Raw genomic sequence first — 27,480 nt, forward strand, 5'->3', positions numbered from 1 at the left:
ATCAATGCATCCATACTATCAGACAACCTTCAGGTAACATTACCTATGACCCCAAAACAATTAATGGTATCTTTTATGACTATTATAGGACACTCTATAACCTTGATCCTCCGTCCGACCCCTTAGCACAAGCCGATCAGGCACAACAATATTTAGATTCATGCGCTCTCCCTCGTATAGACGAAGAAACCAATTCTGCTCTCAATGCTGATATTTCTGCTGAGGAAATTGAAACGGTTCTGAAAACCCAGAAACCTTCGAAAGCACCCGGTCCGGATGGCTATCCGATGGTGTATTACAAAACCTTCGCCCCGCAACTCATCCCTCATATGGCCTCCCTGTTTAATAAAATATTACGGGGTACGCCCTTCCACACTGACTCCACGACGTCCCGCATTATTGTAATCCCGAAACCCGGAAAAGATCCTTCGCATTGCACAAATTACAGACCCATATCTTTGATAAACACCGATCTCAAACTCTTTGCCAAAATACTAGCAACTCGCCTGAACGCTGTGTTGCCATCATTAATAGATCCTGACCAAGTGGGATTTATCCCTGGCCGTCAGGCCTCGGACAACACCAGACGCACTATTAATTTGATTCACCAAATAAATTCGACGAAAACACCAGCGATTGCCTTGGCGCTAGACGCCGAAAAGGCATTTGATCGCATTTCCTGGTCCTTCTTGTTTTCTACTTTATCTACGTTCGGCCTCCACGGTCATTTCATCACTGCAATAGCGGCCCTCTATTCCAACCCCTCATCTATGGTCCTGACCAATGGACTAAGCTCACCTCGATTTAATCTGAAAAATGGTACGCGTCAGGGTTGCCCTCTTTCACCCCTACTTTTTGCTCTATGCATCGAACCTCTTGCGGCCCGTATTAGACTTAATACGGACATTGGGGGGATTACAGTGGGGCAGAACTCATACAAAATATCTTTATTTGCGGATGACGTGCTCTTGACTTTATCTAACCCTTTGATTTCTCTGCCTAATCTACAAAAAGAACTACTCCTATATGGTTCCCTCTCTGGTTACAAAATAAACCACACCAAATCTGAAGCCCTTGCATTTAATATCCCACCCCAGACCCACTTGATTCTAACCTCCTCTTTCCCTTTTATTTGGAGACCCTCTGCTATCAAATATCTCGGCATATTTATTACTAAATCCTACACCAGCCTTTACCAGACTAACTATGTTCCTATGATTAAAACTCTCACCCAAGACCTGGATAAATGGGACAGATTATTTATTTCATGGATTGGACGGATTAACGCCCTGAAAATGAATCTCCTTCCCCGTATTCTTTACCTATTTCAGACCATTCCGATAATGGTGCCCCGCGTGACTTTGACCTCATTGCAATCATTGTGCAACAAATTTATTTGGGCACACCGTAAATCCCGATTAAGACGAACACTGCTGGCCAAAAGTGCTACCTCAGGCGGATTGGGATATCCTAACCTCCAGGCCTATTTTAATGCCTGTCACCTTAATCATATGGTGTCCTGGCATTCCCTCCAAGGGAACAGAAAATGGGTCGATATTGAGAACTCAATGTACCAGGGCGTCCCCCTCGACTCTCTTCTATGGCTCCCCAGGTCCTGCAGACCAGCCTCGGCCTACTCAATCCCCACGATTAATTTCACCCTTGGATTATGGGACAAACTCCGCAGCACCTACAATCTAACCTCACAACCCTCACCTTTAACACCTATCTGGGGACATCCTGCCTTTCCCCCAGGATGCGAACGAAAAATGGCAGCTCCATGGCAATCACAGGGTGTCACAAGATTTATCCATGTTAAAGGCCATTCAGCACCGACCTCTTTTGGAGAATTTCAAGAACGCCTTGGTTTGCCACCCTCGTGCCATTACCATTACATCCAAATTCTTAGCTTTCTCAAATCTCAGCTTAAAACTACATCTTTGAAACCACCCACCTCCTTTGAACATATGTGTTTACTTTCAATTGGCAAAAAAGGGAATATCTCAACAATATACAACTCTATTCTGACCCCAGACCCCCCTGACCGTGAATCACATGAATTAGCCTGGGAATCAGATCTCTCCCATCCGTTGGAAGATGATCAATGGGAAGAAATCAGAATGCGCATTGCTAAGGCCTCCATTAATGTGGCACTCAAAGAAACATGCTATAAGGTCTACACCAGGTGGTACTTAGTTCCTTCCAGACTTCATTCCATTTACCCCACGACATCAAACCTGTGTTGGAGACTCTGTGGAGAGGAGGGCACCTTTTTCCACATATGGTGGACGTGCCCCTCTATTCGCCCCTTTTGGAAAATGGTAGGAGTACTTATTGCTCAAACATGCGGACATAATCTAGACCTCTCCCCTGAAACTGCTCTTCTGCATGCTCCCATACCATTGCTACCCAAACCCCAAGACAAATTTACCATGTTACTTTGCATGGCGGCTAAATCTCTGATCGCTAAATGCTGGAAAGACCATAAACCTCCCTCCAAGGCATTACTGTTGACCAAGATTAATTATATAGCCAGTATGGAATATATCACAAGCCTGAGGAACAACACAGTGGCCCAGTTCCACAACATCTGGTCTCCTTGGTACCTCGCTCGGTCTTTATTGATGCCCGGACTCTGTTGATGTTGCTAATTATGCTAATATCTATATCACTTCTGATGTCCCCCCCTCTGTTTATAAAATACAGTGGACTGTTCCCATCCTCTTGCCTCCCGATATGCAATTTTTCCTTTGTTTCCCCTTTATTAAGATATACTCTATAGCCTCTTCTCTCCCTCCCTTTCCTTTTGCTTTCCTACTCTTACTCTTCACAAGACTACACCCTGTTTTAGTATAAATTTTATACTATATCGGTAAAATAAAAGGAGAAAAGTCAGATACACATGTAGAGTTATGCAGGGCACTAATTACTAATACCTACTGGCCTATAATTCCATGAAAATGTCTCTATTGTTTTGATTTGGTATGTAAAATGTTTGTTTTCATGTTCAATATCATTACCCCGCACAAGTTTGATCTTGTTACTGTTTTGATTATTGACCAACCTCAATAAAAATTCTAACTTTAAAAAAAAAAAAAAAAAAGACACAGGTGACTTCCTTCAACAGTTGAAAAAAGTTGATTGTAAACAGACGTCATGCTTGTTGGCTACAATGGACGTGAATTCATTGTATACAGTGATTCCACATGACGGTGGACTGGAAACAGTGCGAGCTGCACTGATGTCGCATCCCCCATGCACTGTACCAACTGAATGTATCATTGAACTCACCGAAATGGTCCTACGTTCTAATCATTTCTTGTATAAAGACATGTATTTTATACAACTAGCGGGGACGGCGATGGGGTCCAATTTGGCCCCCTCGTATGCCAACTTATATATGACGAACTATGAGACAACTCAGATTTTCCCACAGTATGGCCATCAAATCCTATTTTATCGTCGATTCATCGATGATGTTTTTCTGTTATGGCTCGGTTCCGAGTCATCTTTTCACACAATGGTTAATCTCAATCAGTTGGATAGCCCTATAAAGTTTACTTCCAGCATCTCTGGTTCTGAAATTAATTTTTTAGATGTACACATTAGCAAGGTTGGGGATACTTTCGTTACCTCTGTCTATAGAAAACCGACTGACAGAAATTTGACGCTGCATGCGACAAGCCATCATCCCCCTGCATTAAAGGAAAACTTGCCAGTGTCTCAATTTTTAAGAGTATTAAGAATTAATTCAGACCGAATTAACATTGAAATTCAACTCGCGGAGGTCAAAGAGCGTTTTTTAGAGCGTGGGTACACACATAAGACACTTTCCCACTGTTTGTCCAGAGCCCGTGATATTTTTGCAGGGAGACAGCCCAAAAATAAGGATAAACTAGACAACCGGCTAGTTTTTGCGACACGTTATGACAATCATTCAGGGCACCTCAACAAGGTACTCAAGAAACACTGGCCAATTGTCAGCACTGATCCAGCATTACCTTTCTCACGTATGAACCCTCCTATGTTAGCCTACCGTAGGGGACCGAATTTAAAGCAAATGCTCATGAGACCTGTATTATATCCTAATGCTCCTATGTCTACGACCCAGTTGTTGCAGCAAAAACCAGGTTGTTTCTCTTGTGGGAGCTGCACCACTTGCCGTTCAATGATGGTGGGCCCGACATTTTCTCATCCACACACTGGTTCTACCATTAAACTTAAATATCATCTGCACTGTAGATTAGACTTCGTCATCTACATTCTAAAATGCCCATGTGGATTGTTTTATGTTGGGTTAACAACCCGCAATTTTAGGGACCGAATGGCGAATCACCGCTCATCTATACATGTGGCATTAAATAGCGGTAAATCAGATAAGCCAGTGGCTCGTCATTTTATTGAGGCCCGTCATCAGGTAGCCAGTCTAAAATGCAAAATCATTGATTGGGTGCCCCCGAGTGTTACTGGTGGAGACCGGACCAAGAGGCTGAAACAAAGGGAGTGCTTTTGGATCAGCCACTTGGACACGGTGTCCCCGCGAGGATTAAATGAAAATAACCCCTATGGGGTGTTCTTGTAGAGATTTTGTGTTGTGTGAGTATTGTTTTTTATGTATGATGTTTGTTAGCCCATCCTTCCAGGTCCCGGATGGCATGAATTCAAACTACTACCAACATGTAAGGATTATTTACTAGATTGTATGTTATCAGAATACATTTCCTGAGCCATCTAGTTTTGTATAGGTCAAGCGGGCCGAGTGTGTTGTTCACCTGATTGATTAGTTTATTGGATTACCTAAGCGCTACTACACTTAGACACATGCAAGTCTCTGCTAAAAAGCCCCGTTGAGATGGGCTAGTGGTACCGGTGAGTGGAACGCATGACGCGATCTCACATGACATCATGTGGGCGTGAACGACGGGCAGAGGAGTGTCCGCCTTGTAAGAGACGCGCGGCGTCCACTTCCGGGGTTTGGAACGCATCGCGTTCCTCTTCCGGCCCAGTGGAACGCAAGACGCGGTCGAGCATATGGACATCGGGGCTTGAGTAGCGGGCGGAGTACAGTGCTCGCCCGGTTGATTGCTGGCATGCGGTGGGTGTCTGCAGCTGGTATGCATTTGTGTATGAAGTATATTGTGGAGTCATTAGCCTGTGTGGACATACTTCCGGTCTGGGGGTATAAATACATCCGGGGCTAGGCTGTTCCTAGCATGCGTCCTGGGAACACGTCAGGCTCTAGCATTCGGTGAGTTTGGTTTGGTTTGTTTATATTTGCTGAATTGAGTCGTGAGACTTGCACATTTTGAAGAGTAAACATTGTTTTAGTAGGTCGGGCTGAGCATCCGCAGTGAAAAACTATGACCCCAGGACACATCACACCCTGACATTGATCGCTATAGGTAATAGCACATTTATCCTGACAGCATCTTGTTTAAAACTGTGGAGTTTTTTCAGTCGTCTAACAGTGTCATTTTATACATGCAGTTGTTATAGGACCACATGCCATGTTGGCAATTTCCCGGTTTTGGACATTGTCACTCCGTTTTTTAAGCCTGTGTGTAAGTGATCTTTTGAGTCTATATTAGTATTGTTCCCACCAGTGGGTTTAATGGCAAAGTGAGGCACTTTTTGGTGGATAAGTATAACTCACGCTACAGGGACTAAGGTGGCTCCCTTGAACACTTTGGTGACTAATTACACTTTGGTTGAAGGTGTTTTTGTGGCGGTTTAAGAATTAGATTGATTGTACACTATAAGTCACTATGTGAATAGGGTAATTGAAGCCCAGTTCATATAGTTTTTCTGCCATCATCAAGGGGCCTGGGAGGCTGAGTCTTTTCTTATTTGTGTATCCTTTTTAGGCATTGTTTAATCTTTGTACATCATGAAATAATATGATATCGTACTGCCTATCTTGAAAAAGACCCTGTGGAAGGGTCGAAACGTCGGATTTATGAGGCTACAATAAAGAACAATTGATATCTACTAAAGAATTTGAATACATTTGTGAGAGTGCGCCCGCCACCAGTGTGGACTCCAATAGATTCAGCGGACTTCGTTCTGTTGGGATAGCACCCACCCTGAAAATTTGATGCGAGTACAGGACTTTCTTCTGTGTATAAGATATATATATATATATATATATATATATATATATACACACACACACACACACACACACACACACACACACACACACACACACACACACACACACACTACATCTTCATCTTCCTACATACAGTATTCGTGCATACATATACCCATATGACAAATAGGCCAGCCCGCCCTAGAGACTAGCTTAACAACATTAGTAATTTGCGGGCAGAACTTAATAAGGCAACCTCTACAATGATCAGAAATTAACCATCTCTGCTATGGAACCACTCAGCATTTTTATCTTTTGGCCATATGGCCCAGTTTACCCCCATAATTGATGTCAAAGGGATCTTGTTACTTCATCCTGCAAATTAATCACATAATATCCACACCCAAAAAAAACCAACCACAAACTTTTTTTTATATAATTAATTTGCAGCCATCTGCCGTGGACCGGGTGGCCATCTATCCAACCAGGCCGCCTCCTTCGGGGTCGTAAAGAAAATGGTTTCTCCATCTGCCACAATCCTTAATTTTGAAGGAAAAAGCATAGAATATTGAAAGTTTAGTTGCGCAGCCGCTTTTTAATTGGTACAAACTTAGCTCTGTCCTTTTTGCACCTCCAGTGCGAAATCAGGGAACATAGACACTTTAGCCCCTTCTCATTCTAATGGTCCCTTACTGCGAGCCAGTCTCATTGTGTCACGATCCTGATAGTTCAGAACGTTTATGATAAGGGTACGAGGTGGGGACACCGGAGGTAGTGGATAGAAAGGAATTCGGTGGGCCCTTTCCACTGCAAATTGCCCAGAGAGAGAGAGAGTCTCGAATTTGTCACACAGCCATTTTTCCATGAATTTTTCAGGGTTCGTACCCCTCCTCACGTTCGGAAAGACCCACTAATCTCACATTATTTCTACGTAACCTTCCCTCAATGTCCAAGATGTTATTTTGCATACCAAACATCTGTCCTGTTAAAGATCTCACCTGGGCCTTAAGCTGACCATGTGAGTCCTCTATGGTAGATTTTTGCGCATCACCCTCGATCACCCTCTCGTGTACTTTCTGCAAATCCTGGTGCAACAGAGATATATCTGATTGGACCATGCCTATCTTTTCTGATAAACGTTTGTTCACTGCAGTTTACTGTTTCCAATACTTGCTGCAATGTAACTTCTGTAGAATAAAAAGAACTGTTTGCTTTAGATGGAGTTGTTTGAGGTGTAGAGGAGGATGCCTGGGAACTACCCCCGGCTTGTGAATGGGCATATTTTTCTAGCCATGCTGCACTACAGTTTGTCCAGTTTTACCCATTTTCGTTGTGTCTGATAATCTTCCCAGCAGAATACAGCCATCAAAAACAATTTTATGTTAAATATGTATGCTCGGCTGCCACCAGGGCTTTTTCCCCTTCTCTCCTTGCCCCACCAAGAGCACTGGTGGCTATGTAGTTATTGCATTAAGTGGGCTATATGTCTTTCTCATAGAGAGCCTCATACACGTTTAGGCTTCTTCTCTTCAGTGCAGGAGCTCGGCAGCTTTTTGGGAACTGTTATGTGCATGCCCACACAAGCAGCCGGGATTCCCCCTTCAGTATAACCTCTCCAGCACCTCCTCAGTCACAGCCAGAGAGTCTCTGCTAAATACTAGTCTCCTTCACACAACCTGTGTCAGTTGCCAAAACCAGGCTCACCGGTCATCCAGCTGAACTCCACTCTCCCCCGCCGTCCGACCAAATCCGTCGTGGCCTGGGAGGCACCCAGAACCCAGAGCCTTGCACCAACATTGAGAGCCGCAGGTGCACATAGAAGGGCAGCCAAGCTTTCACCGTCCTCACCGCTGTCCAGCCAGGGATGCTGCAGCGGGGGACGGGCTACACTGTTCATGGCGCCACGTACCGAGAGCCTCACGCCAGACCAGGAGAGCCGCAGGACCGGAAATGCATAGAGGGGGAGCCAAACTCCTCCGTCCTCACCGCTGTCCGGCTGGAGATGCAGCTGTGGGGGCAGACTGTACTGTTACCGGCTCCACACTGTCAGGACCAACTGAAGGTGTGGGTGCTGGAGTATGATGAAAACAGGGAGGACGAAGATAGTTCCGTTTCATATATTTATTAATAGACAATAGTTCCAATAAAGAGTTAAATGACAATCAATAGTCACCATATATAGACGGATGAATTGTAATGAATGGCATAAAGATGAGCAGGATCAGTACTGAAAATGCATTGAAGAAATATTTGTGAATAAGATAAAACGTGCCTGAAGATTTAATGAATAATTGTCCAGTATAAAGCAATGACCTAGATGAATAACTGAAGACTTGTTTACCGATGCTTTAGAGGCTGAACTGAAGAACTGTGTAGAGCTGTCTTTGAGTGATACAAAACTGAAAGGAATACTTGCAAGGTGTGAAGAGCTGGAGCAGACGACAATGGTGATGAATGGGTTAAGCTGAGAGCTGATAAAACATGCACCTGAGTTTAGTAGAATCTTCCAAAGGCTGTGTGATTGAAGCAGGCAGACAGGGTAACCTCTCACAAGACTCTGGAAATCCACTTGTTGCCACTGGGAGAGCGATTGACTGACAGCACAGCAGGGAGCTGGTGGATCTTTTGCAGTGAAGGCTGCAGGCAGACTTCTGGGAGCGGAGGCGATATCTGGACCACTGGAATCACACGGAGAGAGCACAGAGCTAGGGTACAGAATAGCTACAACAAAGCACTGGCCAAGAGTGAAATAAGCCCAGCCTACTTATAGGCAGCACAAACACGGGATTGGCTAACACTTACCCATAGGTGCTCAGGTGCTGCATTTGGTCTCCAACATGGCCACTTCCTGTAATGCAGAGACACAGAGGTGCTTCTGGCCATTCGGTCCCTGCACTCCCGGCTCCCAGAACCAGCATCACCTCCACCGCCGACCATGCCGCGTCCCCTCACGGCCGCACAGCATCGCGAGCAACCGTGCTGGCAACGGCCGGACCCCAGAACGTACAGCGGTTAGAGATCGGTTCGTGACGCACAAGCAGGGAAGCTGCCACGGAAGCCGCCACAGGTGAGTCTAGATGTCAGCTGGAGAGCCCCTATACCTGCTCCTACTCCCGCACCGCCGTGGCCATGCCCCCACTTAGCAGCCCTTCTGCCTAATTTTGATTTTATAACTGTTTTAGCAGTTATCCTATATTCCAGGATTTTGTTTTATTAAAATGATCTATTTGGATTTTGACACATCCTTATATTGTGTGCCCCATAAGATGACCATATAATGAATTAATTTTATACATTTGATTAAAATACAAGAAGTACAAAAAATTAATAAAAACCAAGACTTGACATGCATCACAATATACAATGCACAGTGTTGGAGATCAGGTGTCACTTTTTTTCTGTTAGGATGGAATAAAACCTTTTCCAGTATTGTTCTAGATAGAACTTGTACCATTTGAGCTTTAAACAGAAATGTATACACCGTTTTCATATGCCAAACGTGTTTAGTCTATTACAGACTTCATCAGGGGATCGACCAGGGGATAAAGCAGTGGTTCTCAAACTCGGTCCTCAGGACCCCACACAGTTCACGTTTCCAGGTCATCCAGCAGGTGCACTGTATCACCAACTGTCACATTTTCAAAATCTACAGGTGACCTGCAAAACATGAACCGTGTGGGGTCCTGAGGACCGAGTTTGAGAACCTGTGTGAGAGTAAATTTCTCATACGTCCCAGAGGATGCTGGGGTCCACTTCATGACATTGGTGTATAGACTGTTCTGCAGGAGCCATGGGCACTCAAGACTTTTCAATGGGTGTGAACTGGCTCCTCCCTCTATGCCCCTCCTCCAGACCTCGGTTTTAGAAATGTGCCTAGGCAAACTGGATGCACTCTGAGGAGCTCTACTGAGTTTCTCTGAAAAGACTTATGTTAGGTTTTTTATTTTCAGGGAGAACTGCTGGCAACAGTCTCCCTGCTTCGTGGGACTGAGGGGGCAGAAGTAGGAACCAACTTTCTGAAGAGTTTCATGGCTCTGCTTCTGGCTGACAGGACACCATTAGCTGCTGAAGGGAACTGAACGCTAGCCGTGTCTAGATGCTCACTCCCACAGCACGCCGTCACCCCCCTCACAGAGCCAGAAGACAGGTGAGTGTAAGAAGACAGATCTTCAATCAAGTAAAGTGACGGCTGAGGTACCGCGCGGCTGGCGGGAGCGCCGCGCTCCATTGCGGTCCACACATACATAGGCACTGCAGGGCGCGGGCGCCCTGGGCAGCAAATAACCTTGTAAACTGGATTAAAGGGGGCATAAGATGCCAAGGCAGAGCCCTACCCCTGCCAGTATAAATATTATGTGAAAAATCTCTGAGGAGAAACGCGCCATTGCGGGGGCGGAGCTTCCTCCTCAGGCAGAGAAGGGGAAAGGGAAAGACCACAGCGACTTCAGGTTCCCAGGAGCAGAAGTCTACCCCTACTTCTGCCAAATCTTCAGCATGACGCTAGGGCTCCTTTGCGGGAGGCCGCTCGGGTGGGGGCACGTCTCAAACTGTTCAGCCAAGGTTGGATTCTGTCTGGCCTGGATCCCTGTGTGTTGCAAATAGTGTCCCAGGGATACAAGCTGGAGTTTCAAGACGTTCCCCCATGCCGATTTTTCAAATCGACCTTGCCAGTTTCTCTTCCGGAAAGGGAAGCAGTAACAGCGGCAATCCAAAAATTATGTCAGGATCAGGTCATAGTCCTGGTACCTTTGCCCCAACAAGGAGAAGGGTTTTATTCAAGACTTTTTGTAGCTCCGAAGCCGGATGACTCTGTCAGACCGATCCTAAACCTAAAAAAAATGAATCTCTACTTGAAACGATTCAAGTTCAAAATGGATTCACTGAGGGCAGTGATTTCCAGTCTGGAGGAGGGGGGACTACATGGTGTCTGTAGACATAAAGGATGCTTACCTGCATGTTCCCATATATCCTCCTCACCAGGCTTATCTGAGATTCGCGGTTCAGGATTGACATTACCAATTCCAAACGTTACCTTTCGATCTCTCCACGGCACCGAGGGTATTCACCAAGGTGATGGCGGAGATGATGGTTCTCCTGCGTCAAAAATGAGTCCATATAATTCCTTATCTAGACGATCTCCTGATAAAGGTGAGATCCAGGGAGCAGTTGTTACAAAACATCTCACACTCCCTGTCAATATTCCAACAACACGGTTGGATCATAAATTATCCAAAGTCACAGTTGGAACTGCCGACAAGATTGTCTTTTCTCGGGATGATTCTGGACACAGAAGTTCAGAGTTTTTCTTCTGGTGGAAAAGGCTCTGGAAATTCAGAAAATGGTAAAACAAATATTGAAACCATCAAGTGTCGATCCATCAGTGCATTCGGTTGTTGGGGAAGATGGTGGCGGCCTATGAGGCATACAGTTTGGCAGGTTCCATGCCAGAGTATTCCAGTGGGACCTGTTGGACAAGTGGTCGGGATCCCACCTTCACATGCACCGGAAGATAATCCTGTCGTCAAAAGCCAGGATTACTCTCCTGTGGTGGCTACACAGTTCTCACCTACTAGAGGGACGCAGGTTCGGGATTCAGGACTGGGTCCTGGTAACCACGGATGCAAGTCTCCGAAGCTGGGGAGCTTTCACTCAGGGAGAAAGCTTCCAGGGAAAATTATCAAGTCAGGAAGCCTGCCTTCACATAAACGTGCTGGAATTGAGAGCCATTTACAACGGCCTTCAACAAGTGGTACAACTTCAAGATCATCCCGTGCAGATCCAGTCTGACAATGTAACAGCAGTTGCGTACATAAACCGTCGGGGCGGAACGAAAAGCAGAGCGGCTATGGCAGAGGTGTCAAAGATCCTCCTCTGGGCAAAAAGACATGCAAGAGCTCTGTCGGCAATTTTCATTCCGGAATGGACAACTGGGAAGCAGACTTCCTCTGCAGACACAATCTCCATCCAGGAGAGTGGGGCCTCCACCAAGAAGTCTTCACAGAGGTGACAAGTCTTTGGGGAGTTCCTCAAGTAGACATGATGGCATCTCGTCTCAACAAGAAGCTTCAGAAATATTGTTCCAGGTCAAGAGACCCTCAAGCAATAGCAGTGGATGCGCTGGTGGCCCAGTGGGTGTTCCGGTCGGTGTATGTCTTCCCTCCACTTCCGCTGATCCCAAAAGTGCTCAGGATCATAAGAAGAACAAGAGTTCGAGCAATCTTCATTGCCCCAGACTGGCCAAGGAGGGCTTGGTACCCAGATCTTCAGAAGTTGCTCATAGAAGATCCTCTGCCTCTTCCTCTTCGCGAGGACCTGCTGCAGCAGGGGCCGTGCATGTATCAGGACTTATTGTGGCCATGTTTGACGGCATGGCTGTTGAGCGCCGGATCCTAGCCCGAAAGGGTATTCCCAAGGAAGTCATACCCACCCTTATTCAGGCCAGGAAAGGAGTAACGTTGAAACATTACCACAGTATTTGGAGGAAATATGTCTTGGTGTGAATCCAAGAAGGCTCCTACGGAAGAGTTTGAGTTGGGACGTTTTCTCCATTTTCTGCAAGTTGGTGTGGAGGCGGGCCTCCGATTGGGATCAATCGAGGTCCAGATTTCGGCCTGGTCAGTGTTCCTACAAAAACAATTGGCCCCTCTTCCAGAGGTTCAGACCTTTTCGTGAAAGGGGTTCTGCACATCCAGCCTCCATTTGTGACTCCAGTGGCACCATGGGACCTTAACGTGGTATTGCAGTTCCTTCAATCGGATTGGTTTGAGCCTCTACAAGAGATAGTTGAAGTTTCTCACTTGGAAAGTGGTGATGCTGTTGGCATTGGCATCCGCACGGCGGGTGTCTGAATTGGGGGCCTTGTTTCACAAGAGCCCTTACCTGATCTTCCATGAAGATAGGGCAGAGTTGAGGACTCGTCAACATTTTCTTCCGAAGGTGGTTTCATCTTTCCACATAAACCAACCTATTGTGGTGCCAGTAGTTACTGACACGTTCGCTGAGTCAAAGTCTCTAGATGTGGTTAGGGCTTTGAAGATTTATGTCACTAGAACAGCTTGAATATGGAAAACAGAGTCTTTGTTTGTCCTGTATGCTCCCAACAAGGTTGGGTGTCCTGCTTCCAAGCAGACTATTGCACGTTGGATCAGAAGTACGATTCAGCACGCTCATACTACGGCTGGATTGCCGTTACCGACGTCGGTGAAGGCCCAATCCACTAGGAAGGTGGGCTCATCCTGGGCGGCTGTCCGGGGGGTCTCGGCATTGCAACTTTGCCGAGCAGCTACTTGGTCGGGGTCAAACACATTTGCAAAATTCTACAAGTTTGACACCTTGGCCGATGAAGACCTCAAGTTCGATCAATCGGTGCTGCAGGGTCATCCGCACTCTCCCGCCCGTACTGGAGCTTTGGTATAAACCCCATGGTCATGAAGTGGACCCCAGCATCCTCTAGGACGTATGAGAAAACAGGATTTTGATACCTACCGGTAAATCCTTTTCTCCTAGTCCGTAGAGGATGCTGGGCGCCCGTCCCAGTGCGTACTTTACCTGCAGTTTTGTTATTAGAGTTACACAATTTGTGTTATATTAGTTTCAGCATGTTGCTGTAATTGGTTCATGCCTGTTGGCGTGTGTTATGTTGAATGCCATGTTGTGTGGCGTGGTTGAGGTGTGAGCTGGTATGTATCTCACCACTAGTTTAAAGTAAATCCTTTCCTCGAAATGTCAGTCTCCCTGGGCACAGTTCCTATAACTGAGGTCTGGAGGAGGGGCATAGAGGGAGGAGCCAGTTCACACCCATTGAAAAGTCTTGAGAGTGCCCATGGCTCCTGCGGAACCATCTATACCCCATGGTCATGAAGTGGACCCCAGCATCCTCTACGGACTAGGAGAAAAGGATTTACCAGTATGTATCAAAATCCTGTTATTTCTCATTGTATAGGTCAATTTTTGGCGCCCTTTTGAGAAATGGGTGGGTATTTAAGGAGGCAGCTAGGCATAACCAGCCTTGCTGCTGGACTCTTATGTGATATGCATTCATGCTATGTTGTGCTACCGTGCCTCCTGAAAAAAGGTCCAGATGGAACTGAAAACGTTTATGCTGAGTATGCTATTTTAAAAGCATAGTGTGTCTGGAGAGTGTCCCTCTACTTATCTATAATATATAGTACTGTGCAAAAGTCATACCCAATGACTGAGGGCAGGCTGTAAATAGCAGTACAGCATCCGTGGTCATGTTTATGTGCAAATTAGACACTTGAAAAAACAAACAAAGACTAATATATGTGCACACTTTTTTTTTTTTTGTGCCTAATTTGCAAATAAACCTGATCACGGATGCTGTACTGCTAATTACAGCCTGCCATCAGTCATTGGGTATGTCTGCTGCGTACCACTTAGAGAGCTAGAGATAGTGTAATATATGGAGCATTTTCTGCAGATTGTATCTATACATGATACTCTAGAAAGGGCTGGGTATGTGAAATGATATCATGAATTACTTCTCTGACAGGGAGACACCGACTAACCTGGCCAAGCTGCTTACCCGAATGTGTCTGAAATCACATGTACTGGAAGACAAAGAGCAAATCGAGATTGAGATTCCTCCAACAAGAGCTGACATCATTCATGCCTGTGACATTGTAGAAGATGCAGCTGTAGCCTTCGGTTTCAATAACATCCCAATGACCATCCCTAAAACGTACACCATCGCTAACCAGGTGAGTGGAACTTCTGTGTAGATTCTTTACCAACGTATTCTTTACCAACGTACTGTATGCAAATAATTGTGTGTGCCGTGTTATCACACCACACAGTACATAGATCTGTTAGGGAGTTACTTATGATGGGCAGCAGAAAACTAAAGCTGGCCATACACCTACAGATTTGTTGTCAGATCTGGCTGGTTGGAATGAAAATCTGGTAATGGATGAGAGCAAATGACAATTGACCATTTGCTCCCAAACACTGGAAAACAGACAAAAATGGTCAATCGGACAAATTGGTTAAGTCCATGTCCGTTTTTGTCAGTTTTACGGCATTTAGGAGCAAATGGCCAACTATCATTTCCGCTCATGCATTACCAGGTTTTCATTCCAACCATCCAGATCTGACAGTAAATCTTTAGGTGTATGGGCAGCATAAACCTATTAACGCAATGTGAAGGAAATTTAAGGTATTATCCCTTGAACGCATATTGGTGTGTATCATTAGATCTGCACTAAAAAGATCTAGTCAGTAGGTCAAAAGGTCGACATGGAATAGGTAGATAAGTTCAAAAGGGTCAACAGGTGGACACAAAATACAACACAATTTATTTTTGTATTATTGGGTATCTTGTCACGTTTCTGACACAAAAAAGCCCCATTAGTGTACTGCGTCGCTCAAAGTTTCTCTCTCCACTACTATTCCCAACGTGGATGGTAAAGTATGAAAAAGTAAAAAAAAAAATGTTAAACTATGTTTACCTTTTGTCCATGTTGACCTAATGCATATTGACTATTATTGGTCAACCTTTTTGACTGTTGACCTACAGACCGGATACTAAGCGTACATTGGAGTAGCCACCAAGGACTTATAACTGCATGCCCATTATGTGGAACTATGCTCACTCTGGGAGCTACCGTGTAAATCACGCCTGGTTGATTCAAAAGGCAACCTGCATGACTGCATAAGCCGGGAATACACCACTTAATGTCTTCTCCTGCCATGTACACATCTCATTTATTCTTCTGAACAGATTGTGTTTTGCTATACAGTGCTGAGGTGTGATTCTTCTGTACATTTCAATAGCCTTTATTTGTATTACTTTGTGGCTTGGATGGCGCACTCCCTGTTACGATGTGTGGCACTTCTGGTATATTGCCACGATTGGACATGATCCATAGCCCTGATAATATCTCTGTGGTGCACACATGAGTTACGTAGGGAAGTATATATTTGCACAATAATATGAAACTGTTATCGCACGGGTGGATTGTTATTACATGACATTGCACTGAATGTCAGAGTGAGCAGAGAGAGACCGTATTACTTCACCGGACTGTAGCGGCTCAGTCGATGCACTGATTGCAGAGGAGGAACTATCCTACAACTCTGTATTGTGCTGTGTACATAATTCTAGAATACCCAATACATAACAACCACCTTAGATGCCAAAATGGAGTTACATCGACTCCCATAATACTTGCCTCATTTTTTTTATGTAATGGTTTATATGACGTGATAACGCAAAACATCTTATTAGATATATTTATTAACAAGAAATTCTGCAATAATATTAAACAAAACCTGCAATACTATATTATGTCTTATATTTCTATACAATTCTTTCAATATCGTTACTTGTGAAAGTGCCACGTACAGACTTTTTACAGGTAGTACATGTTCCCACTGGTTTTTTTTGTTGTTTTTTGCACTGTACCTTGACAGCATTTAGTTATCCGTAACCTGACCAGATTCTTGACTAGGCTCTGGAGAAGGAAGCACATTTCTTCAAGTTCCTCAGCTAACCATTGCAGGAGAAAACTACAGGAAAATCTCTGATGTTACGTCCTTGTATATGAAACAGGCGTTTATACCCGCTAAATCAGGAGTGTTTTGAAAGAGTGAATAGTCCATTGCCTAGTGTGTGTCCGAACCCTATATTTCTGTGCCATGTGATCAATGTCAACTCGGTACTTGGTGGGTTATTCCAGGTTGTTGGCAAACCAAAAAAGTTACCAATTGGGCAAAACCATGTTGTACTGCATGTGGGCAGATGCAACATGTGAAGTGAGTTAATTTGGGTACACAGGAACAATATAACCCACCCAAATCTAAATCTCTCTGCATGTTTCATCTGCCCCACCTGCAGTGGTTTTGCCCATCTGCTAACTTTTTTGGTTTAACAAACCTGAATAACGCCCTTAGTATCATTATAGCTGATACATTCAGGTGTGTTCTTTGCATTATCACAGATTGTCACATCTGAGTGAAGAGTACTCAGAATAACAAAATTTCTCTAACGTCCTAGTGGATGCTGGGAACTCCGTAAGGACCATGGGGAATAGCGGGCTCCGAAGGAGGCTGGGCACTCTAGAAAGATTTATGACTACCTGGTGTGCACTGGCTCCTCCCACTATGACCCTCCTCCAAGCCTCAGTTAGATCTTGTGCCCGGCCGAGGTTGGATGCACACTAGGGGCTCTCCTGAGCCCTTAGAAAGAAAGTATAGATTTAGGTTTTTTATTTTCAGTGAGACCTGCTGGCAACAGGCTCACTGCAGCGAGGGACTAAGGGGAGAAGAAGCGAACTCGCCTGCTTGCAGCCGGATTGGGCTTCTTAGGCTACTGGACACCATTAGCTCCAGAGGGATCAACCGCAGGCCCAGTCCTTGGTGTTCGGTCCCGGAGCCGCGCCGCCGTCCCCCTTACAGAGCCAGAAGCAAGAAGAGGTCCGGAAAAACGGCGGCAGAAGACATCAGTCTTCACCAAGGTAGCGCACAGCACTGCAGCTGTGCGCCATTGCTCCTCATGCACCCCACACACTCCGGTCACTGATGGGTGCAGGGCGCTGGGGGGGGGGGCGCCCTGAGCAGCAATATAAACACCTTGGCTGGCAAAAATACATCACATATAACCCCCAGGGCTATATGGATGTATATTAACCCCTGCCAGATTCCATAAAAATGCGGGAGAAAGGTCCGCGAAAAAGGGGCGGAGCCTATCTCCTCAGTACACTGGCGCCATTTTTCCCTCACAGCTCCGTTGGAGGGAAGCTCCCTGGCTCTCCCCTGCAGTCTACACTACAGAACAGGGTTAAAACAGAGGGGGGGCACTAAATTTAGGCGCAGTAAAAATTATATAAAAGCAGCTATAGGGGACATAACTCAGTTAGTCCCTGCATTATATAGCGCTCTGGTGTGTGCTGGCATACTCTCACTCTGTCCCCCCAAAGGGCTTTTGTGGGTCCTGTCCTCATTGGAGCATTCCTTGTGTGTGTGCGGTGTGTCGGTACGGCTGTGTCGACATGTTTGATGAGGAGACTTATGTGGAGGCGGAGCAGATGCCGATAAATAAGATGTCGCCCCTGTGGGCCGACACCAGAGTGGATGGATAGGTGGAAGGTATTAACCGACAGTGTCAACTCCTTACATAAAAGGCTGGATGACGTAACAGCTATGGGACAGCCGGCTTCTCAGCCCGCGCCTGCCCAGACGTCTCAAAGGCCATCAACGCTCCCTCAGATGGCAGACACAGATGTCGACACGGAGTCTGACTCCAGTGTCGACGAGGTTGAGACATATACACAATCCACTAGGAACATCCGTTACATGATCCCGGCAATATAAAATGTGTTACACATTTCTGACATTAACCCAAGTACCACTAAAAACAAAGGGTTTTATGTGTGGGGAGAAAAAGCAGGCAGTGTTTTGTTCCCCCATCAAATGAGTGAATGAAGTGTGAAAAAGCGTGGGTTTCCCCGATAAGAAACTGGTAATTTCTAACAAGTTACTGATGGCGTACCCTTTCCCGCCAGAGGATAAGTTACGCTGGGAGATATCCCCTAGGGTGGATAAGGCGCTCACACGTTTGTCAAGGTGGCACTGCCGTCTTAGGATACGGCCACTTTGAAGGTACCTGCTGATAAATAGCAGGAGGCTATCCTGAAGTCTGTAATTACACACTCAGGTACTAGACTGAGACCTGCAGACTGCTGCAGCGTGGTCTGTACCCCTTTCAAACAGGGATACTATTTTGCGAACATAAGACGTCGTCTTATATATGAGGGATGCACAGAGGAATATTTTGCCGGCTGGCATCCTGAATTATTGCAATGTCCATTCTGTCAGGAGGGTATTGGAGACCCGACACTGCACGGGTGATGCTGACTTTAAAAGGCACATAGAGCCTTATAAGGGTGAGGAATTGGTTGCGGATGGTCTCTGGGACCTCGTATCCACAGCAACAGCTGGGATGAAAATATTTTACCTCAGGTTTCCTCACAGCCTAAGAAACGCACTGTATTATCAGGTACAGTCCTTTCGGCTTCAAAAAAGCAGGCGGGTCAAACGAGGGAAGAGGGAAAAAGCTGCACCAGCAGCCAGTCCCCAGAATCAAAATTCTTCCCCTGCTTCCTCTGAGTCCACCGCATGACGCGGGGGCTCCACAGGCGTAGCCAGGTACGGTGGGGGGCCGCCTCAAAAATTTCAGCGATCAGTGGGCTCGCTCACAGGTGGATCCCTGGATCCTTCAAGTAGTATCTCAGGGGTACAAGCTGGAAGTCGAGGCGTCTCCCCCCCGCCGTTTACTCAAATCTGCCTTGCAGACAACTCCCTCAGGCAGGGAGGCTGTGCTAGAGGCAATTCACAAGCTGTATTCCCAGCAGGTGATAGTCAAGGTGCCCCTACTTCAACAAGGACGGGGTTACTATTCCACACTGTTTGTGGTACCGAAACCAGCCGGTTCGGTGAGACCCATTTTAAAATGGAAATCCTTGAACACTTACATAACAAAGTTCAAGATGGAATCGCTCAGGGCGGTTATTGCAAGCCTGGACGAGGGGGATTACATGGTATCCCTGGACATCAAGGATGCTTACCTGCATGTCCCTATTTACCTTCCTCACCAGGAGTACCTCAGATTGTGGTACAGGATTGCCATTACCAATTCCAGACACTACCGTTTGGACTGTCCACGGCACCGAGGGTGTTTACCAAGGTAATGGCAGAAATGATGATACTCCTTCAAAAAAATGGGAGTTTTTATTTATCCCATACTTGGATGATCTCCTTATAAAGGCAAGGTCCAGGGAGCAGTTACTGGTCGGAGTAGCACTATCTCAGGAGGTGCTACAACAGCATGGCTGGATTCTGAACATTCCAAAGTCACAGCTGGTTCCTTCCACTCGCTTACTGTTCCTGGGGATGATTTTGGACACAGAACAGAAAAAAGTGTTTCTCCCGCAGGAGAAAGCCAAGGAGCTGTCATCTCTAGTGAGAGACCTCCTAAAACCAAAAATGGTATCGGTGCATCGTTGCACACGAGTCCTGGGGAAAAATGGTGGCTTCATACGAAGCAATTCCATTCGGCAGGTTCCATGCGAGGACCTTCCCGTGAGACCTCTTAGATAAGTGGTCGGGATCGCATCTTCAAATGCATCAAATGATAACCCTGTCTCCAAGGACCAGGGTGTCTCTACTGTGGTGGATGCAGGGTGCTCATCTTCTAGAGGGCCGCAGTTTCGGCATACAGGACTGGGTCCTGGTGACCACGGATGCCAGCCTTCAAGGCTGGGGAGCAGTCACACAGGGAAGAAACTTCCAGGGCCTATGGTCAAGTCAGGAGACTTCCCTACATATAAATTCTGGAACTGAGGGCCATTTACAATGCCCTAAGTCAGGCAAGACCCCTGCTTCAAAACCAGCCGGTACTGATACAGTCAGACAACATCACGGCAGTCGCCCATGTGACCCGACAGGGCGGCACAAGAAGCAGGATGGCAATGGCAGAAGCCACAAGGATTCTCCGATGGGCGGAAAATCACGTACTAGCACTGTCAGCAGTGTTCATTCCGGGAGTGGACAACTGGGAAGCAGACTTCCTCAGCAGACACGACCTACACCCGGGAGAGTGGGGACTTCATCCAGAAGTCTTCCTGCTGTTGGTAAACCGTTGGGAAAGGCCACAGGTGGACATGATGGCGTCCCGCCTCAACAAAAAGCTAAAGAGATATTGCGCCAGGTCAAGGGACCCTCAGGCGATAGCTGTGGACGCTCTAGTGACACCGTGGGTGTACCAGTCGGTTTATGTGTTCCCTACTCTGCCTCTCATACCAAAGGTACTGAGAATAATAAGATGGCGAGGAGTAAGAACGATACTCGTGGTTCCGGATTGGCCAAGAAGGGCTTGGTACCCGGAACTTCAGGAAATGATATCAGAGGACCCATGGCCTCTGCCGCTCAGACAGGACCTGCTTCAGCAGGGGCCCTGTCTGTTCCAAGACTTACCGCGGCTGCGTTTGATGGCATGGCGATTGAGCGCCGGATCCTGAAGGAAAAGGGTATTCCGGAAGAAGTCATTCCTGCGCTTATTAAAGCCAGGAAAGATGTTACGGGAAAGCATTATCACCGCATGTGGCGGAAATATGTTGCATGGTGCGAGGCCAAAAAAGGCCCCAACAGAGGAATTTCCACTAGGTCGATTTCTACATTTCCTGCAAGCAGGAGTGAATATGGGCCTAAGTCTAGGCTCCATTAAAGTACAGATCTCGGCTCTGTCGATTTTCTTTCAAAAAGAATTAGCTTTAGTACCTGAAGTTCAGGCATTGTGAAAGGAGTGCTGCATATTCAGCCCCCGTTTGTGCCCCCTGTGGCACCTTGGGATCTCAACGTGGTGTTGAGTTTTCTTAAAATCACATTGGTTTGAGCCACTAAAAACCGTGGATCTAAAATATCTCACGTGGAAAGTGGTCATGTTATTGGCCTTGGCTTCAGCCAGGCGAATGTCAGAATTGGCGGCTTTATCATGTAAAAGCCCTTATCTGATTTTCCATATGGATAGGGCAGAATTGAGGACTCGTCCCCAATTTCTTCCTAAGGTGGTGTCAGCGTTTCACCTGAACCAGCCTATTGTGGTGCCGGCGGCTACTAGTGAATTGGAGGACTCCAAGTTGCTGGACGTTGTCAGGGCCCTGAAAATATGTTTCCAGGACGGCTGGAGTCAGAAACTCTGACTCGCTGTTTATCCTGTATGCACCCAACAAGCTGGGTGCTCCTGCTTCTAAGCAGTCTATTGCTCGCTGGATTTGTAGTACAATTCAGCTTGCACATTCTGTGGCAGGCATACCACAGCCAAAATCTGTAAATGCCCATTCCACAAGGAAGGTGGGCTCATCTTGGGCGGCTGCCCGAGGGGTCTCGGCTTTACAACTTTGCCGAGCAGCTACTTGGTCAGGGGCAAACACGTTTGCAAAATTCTACAAATTTGATACCCTGGCTGAGGAGGACCTGGAGTTCTCTCATTCGGTGCTACAGAGTCATCCGCACTCTCCCGCCCGTTTGGGAGCTTTGGTATAATCCCCATGGTCCTTACGGAGTTCGCAGCATCCACTAGGACGTTAGAGAAAATAAGAATTTCTATTTCTCGTAGTCCGTAGTGGATGCTGGGCGCCCATCCCAAGTGCGGATTGTCTGCAATACTTGTAAATAGTTATTGTTAACTAAAGGGTTATTGTTGAGCCATCTGTTGAGAGGCTCAGTTGTTTTCATACTGTCAAACTGGATATAGTATCACGAGTTGTACGGTGTGATTGGTGTGGCTGGTAAGAGTCTTACCCGGGATTCTAAATCCTTCCTTATGTCTGCTCGTCCGGGCACAGTGTCCTAACTGAGGCTTGGAGGAGGGTCATAGTGGGAGGAGCCAGTGCACACCAGGTAGTCATAAATCTTTCTAGAGTGCCCAGCCTCCTTCGGAGCCCGCTATTCCCCATGGTCCTTACGGAGTTCCCAGCATCCACTACGGACTACGAGAAAAAGAATTACCGGTGAGTAAATTCTTATTTTTTCTTTGCTTTGCCCTGATAGATGGTGAGAGCCATGTCATCTTTTTTGATATATACTTTTGTCCAGTAGAGGGCTTCTTTCATAGATTGCATAGGGTGATTCAAAAGTCGCAGTACACCCTTTTGTTTAAAAAAAACTGTGCCGAAAATGTGAAAACGGACTTAGCTTCAAGATGGCGCCCATGTTTGGTACATACCCCAAAAGAAAGCCCACCTCACCCATACCTTACTGGAGTATTCAGTTTTCCCATTTCCTGCACAGTTTTTGAAACAAAAGGGTGTACTGCTACTTTTGAATCACCCTGTATTTGTGCAGACACCTCTCCTCTTCTTGCTTTGTTTATAGGTGGTCATTCCGAGTTGATCGCAGCCAGCAACTTTTTGCTGCTGCGATCAGCTAATCCACGCCTATGGGGGAGTGTATTTTAGCTTAGCAGGGATGCGATCGCTTGTGCAGCCCTGCTAAGCTAAAAAAATTTCAAGCAGAAGTAGACTAGGCCTATACCTACTTACACTGTGCGATGATCTCTGCGATGCTGGAGCCGGCTTTGACGTCAGACATCCGCCCTCCATTCTGCTGGACATGCCTGCGTTTTCCCTACCACTCCTCGAAAATGGTCTCCAATGGTCCGGATCCGCCCAGGTACGCCATCTTCTTGTCAATCTTCTTTGCGGTCCTTCGTTAAACACGACGTAACGGGTCGCCGGGCAACGTAATGCACGGGCATTGCGGCCGACGTGCATGCGCATTCCGGACCCATTCGCACCGCTGCGATAAACCGCTGCGTGCGAACAGGTCGGAATGACCCCCATAGTCCCTAAAAGACTGGTCTTATTATTTTTTAGGTCTCTTGCAAAGCTGCGAGTATTCGTTCTGGCGTCAAAACTTTTTGAGCCATATTGTTGCAACAACAGTCACAGCTCTCGTTATTTATTCGTAGTCCCTTCCATCACGCGCAAAACAATGAACATCTAGTAGCATTTACACTACAGCACCAGAAGAGGGAACTAAAACATCCTACACCCACCCGGCGCAAAGTGCATAGAGCGGGATTACGGGTCACTCATTATTTATTATTATTATTATTATTATTATTATTATTATTATTATTATTTCTTTTACGATTTTAAGTTTTGTTTTTTTGTTGGTTTGTGTATGTGTTTGACTTTGTACACTGACCTGATTCATCCAAATGTCGAAGATATGTGTGACGATATAACAAAGTCAGTAGGACTATCTCGGGCATTGAAGGTGATAATGAAATATAGAGCATTAAAGTTTGATGAGAACCATCTTCAGTGCTTTCATTCTGTTAGGTCTTACAAATAACTAAGTTACCAGTGGTTATTCAGCAAAACAGATGACAAAGGTTTGCGAAGAGTCAAAATGAGTCCATCGGGCATTCTTATCCTAGTTGTGACTTTGTTAGGCACCGATCCACGTGCTTCTGTTGGAAATGGGGCCAAATCCGACAGGTTTTGGCCCCTTTTCTGACTAATTCAAGCCGACTTGAAAATAAGTCTGATTGAGGTGAGAAGACAAGGGGTGCTGGGGGAGCTGGCTGCAGAGGGGGGACATGTCTGTGGCAAGGGGATAGGCGCTGCAGGGAGAGAGGTGCCTGGCCGTCCCCCGGCCAGGCACCTCCCTGCAGCGCCTCCCCCCGCCGCCGCAGACATGTTCCCCCACAGCCAGCTCAGCCGGCCGCCGATCTGTGCTCTCCCCGCCGCCGCAGGCACCTCTCCCTGCAGCCAGCTCCTCCTGCCGCCGCGGATCTCTGCTCCCCTACCGCCGTCCCACCCTTGCCCGCCGCCATCTGCGCACCTGGCCGCTGCTGTCAGCGCATCTGCAGCCGCTGACAGCAGCGGCAGGACGGGTCCCTGTGTACGACCAAATTCGACTGTCTGATTTGGCCGTCCATTGAATAGGGGTTGTCGGATCCATTCCGACAACTGCATATCTGAATGGATCCGACTCTTATTGAATATACCCCTTAATATGTAGACAAGGAGTAGGGAGGGCCCTGTGCATGAGAGATCATACATTGTAATTGGAAGAGGACACCGCTGAAGCAAGAGGATATAGGGGATCATTCAGAGTTGATCGTAGCTGTGCTAAATTTAGCACAGCTACGATCATGTTCCCAGATTTGCGGTGGGATGCCCAGCACAGGGCTAGCCTGCCCCGCATGTCTGTCCGGCCCCCCTAGCACAAGTTCAAAAGCATCGCACAGCGGCGATGCTTTTGTACTTGTTGAGTAACTTCCGGCCAGCGCAGCTCCTGTGGCTGACCGGGAGTTTCTCATTGCTGCCCCTGGTCGCAGCAGCTGCGTGTAACGTCACAAAGCCGCTGCGGCCCGCCCCCTGAACTGTCCGGCCACGCCCCCAAAACGGTGGCCGAACGCTGCCGTGCTGCCCCCTCCCGCCCAGCGACCGCCTCTGTCTGTCAATCAGGCAGGGGCGATCGCTAGGGAACAACGGCCTTTGGCCGTCCGACATGCGCCGGTGCACTGCTGCGCCAGTGCATGGACAGTTCCAACCCGATCGCTGCGCTGCGAACAACTGCAACGAGCGATCGGGTCAGAATGACCCCCATAGTGTGCAGAGAGTGGAAATTGCAGTCCCTGCAGTATGTAATAAGTGAAATGGTTGCTATTGCGGTCTTTTCACTCCTCTTTCAGGACCCCTGGGCACTGCTGCTGAACACGCATGTGCGGTGGCCATTGGGTAACCATCTACTAGTACAGAATGAATGGATAAAAATTCACTATGGCACTCATACTGACACAATGGCAGCCTAGGATCACTAAAAGTGGATCCTTAATCACCACATAAACCAAATTAGCATACAATAAAGTGAACCTTGGGCGTCTTCTGCAAATTCACAGTTTACCCAATAGAATGTTCAGCCAAGTTCTCCCAATTTTGGAGCAAAACAAAAAATAAGTAAAATGGAATTCCCTAGGACTTCCTTTGTCCTCCTTTCTTAAAAATGTCCTTAGGGGGCTTGATTCAATTTTGCTTGTAGAATAGGCCCAAAAGAGAGTTCAAAAGAGAGCACATAGTGCATTATCCACAAGTAAAGAGTTTTTATTCACACAGCAGTTCAACTATATTAATTGTTAAAAACAATATCCATTAAAAAAGTAAAATCCTTCAACAACATCTGGTAAAGGTGGGACTGTACTGTGACTGGCTCCGAGCAAGTAGCTCTAGAGAAAGCTTGGGAGTCTCAGGAAATCCTCCTGGCTCCCTCCAGGCCACTCGCCCGTGTCCAGAGACAAGGGTTCCCCAAAGGCTCATCACAGATGCAGATAGGGATGGCTACTATGATACCAACGTGTTTCGGGTCATATAGATCCTTCCTCAAGGCTTTGTCATTTTTCAGACGTAGCGTGTAACATGGCAGTTAGGAGCGGATTGGTTGGTAGTTTTTCTCCACTTTATAACTCTCCAAGTCGTGGTACATCTCCCTCTTAGACTTTGCTGTAAGTAGATAATTTCCCACTTTAGTGTGTACAGTGGAACTTTTGGGGTATAAGCACAATTGCAGAGAGTTGAGAACTGATTGAGAAGATATGTGAGGTAGGCGGTTGCACACAAGCCACTCAAATAGTTTAAAAGCAAAATGTAGAAGAACAAATAGTTCAGTAGTCCGGGAGAGAGGCTGGATCATGAGCGGATTCCTTTAGGACTGGTGAGATAAGCATGTGGAGCATGAGGTGGGTGGGCAGTGGAGAAGATGGGAAGGAGAGTAGGGTAAGATTATATACGCAAGTGTAGTAACTTAGACGTCGGTTGCTAGAGAGAATGAATTGATTGGGAGTATAGCAGATAGTTGGTGAGGTGTACTGGATTTGTTCCGGTCTATTTTTGCTTCAGCCCTGTTCTGAACTCTATATGAATTCTTTAGCTTGCTACTATTTATGACCTAGAATGGGACCTCTTCCCAGAGTTGCGGCGTGCTTTTGTTCTTAATAAAGATTTTTTTTTTTTTTATCCAAATGAATGTTAAATAATCTGACTAATTCTTTACAGATGTTGCTTTTTTATTTATTTTATATCTGTCATAAAAATATCTCATTTGGCGACATACCATCCCGATTGAACGATGACCGTTCACATTACATAGTTAAACACAACGTGCAGCTCACTGTGCCTACTAGTCAGTGTTGTATTAATCACAACTGTTGTAGAAATGTGCTTACAGTGTCATCATTAATCCGTCACAGCTGTCATTACATAGACCACAGCTACAAGTGACATTTTATCAGGAATTGTTAAATGTCATAAATACAGTAGAATTCCACTAAACCCTTTCAGAACTAGGCCACAAGTCTGTTAGACGTTTAAGGATTCAATTATCTATATGTGGGTTTTTTTTGGTTTATTTTTTTTATTTTTTATATTTGTTATGTGAAACTTTTGGCCAGATTTATAGTTAGCCTGATTTCTAGTAGCGTTTATCGGTGGTCTGCACATGTGTCCCAGCCGCAATGCATGTGGGTATTTTGAGAAGTCATTCACAAGTGATGGGCAGGAAGCGAACATTTTGTGGGAGGTAACTAGGAGTGACTGCAGAAACACAGGCATGGTCAGGCTGTTTTCGGGCTGTGTCTCAGCCAACGTCTGTCATTTCACATGTGGATAACCTTTCGACAGCGTCTGTTACGGCGCCAATGCTGCGCGACTATGTACTCTGGGAGTTTGTTTTAATCATCTGCATCTGATACTGCATGTGTTTATGCAGTTGCGGATAGCTGAGACTTTTCCGGTGGGCGTCTTAATGCAAATTGGGTCAGCTGCTGAATTAGCATATTTTCACACATCCACAGCTATGAAAATCGG

At 46.3% G+C, this 27,480-nt stretch overlaps 1 protein-coding gene across 1 annotated transcript in view; it reads left to right on the forward strand.

Moving 5' to 3' along the window:
• FARSB (phenylalanyl-tRNA synthetase subunit beta) overlaps nt 1-27,480 on the forward strand; it is a 183,299-nt gene that overhangs the window by 65,602 nt on the left and 90,217 nt on the right. The window contains exon 12 of the mRNA XM_063915908.1: nt 14,604-14,811. Coding sequence (XP_063771978.1) covers nt 14,604-14,811 — 208 coding nt within the window. The remainder of the gene's footprint in view (nt 1-14,603; nt 14,812-27,480) is intronic.

Source organism: Pseudophryne corroboree, chromosome 4 (assembly GCF_028390025.1).
Source record: "Pseudophryne corroboree isolate aPseCor3 chromosome 4, aPseCor3.hap2, whole genome shotgun sequence".
Lineage (NCBI taxonomy): Eukaryota > Metazoa > Chordata > Amphibia > Anura > Myobatrachidae > Pseudophryne > Pseudophryne corroboree.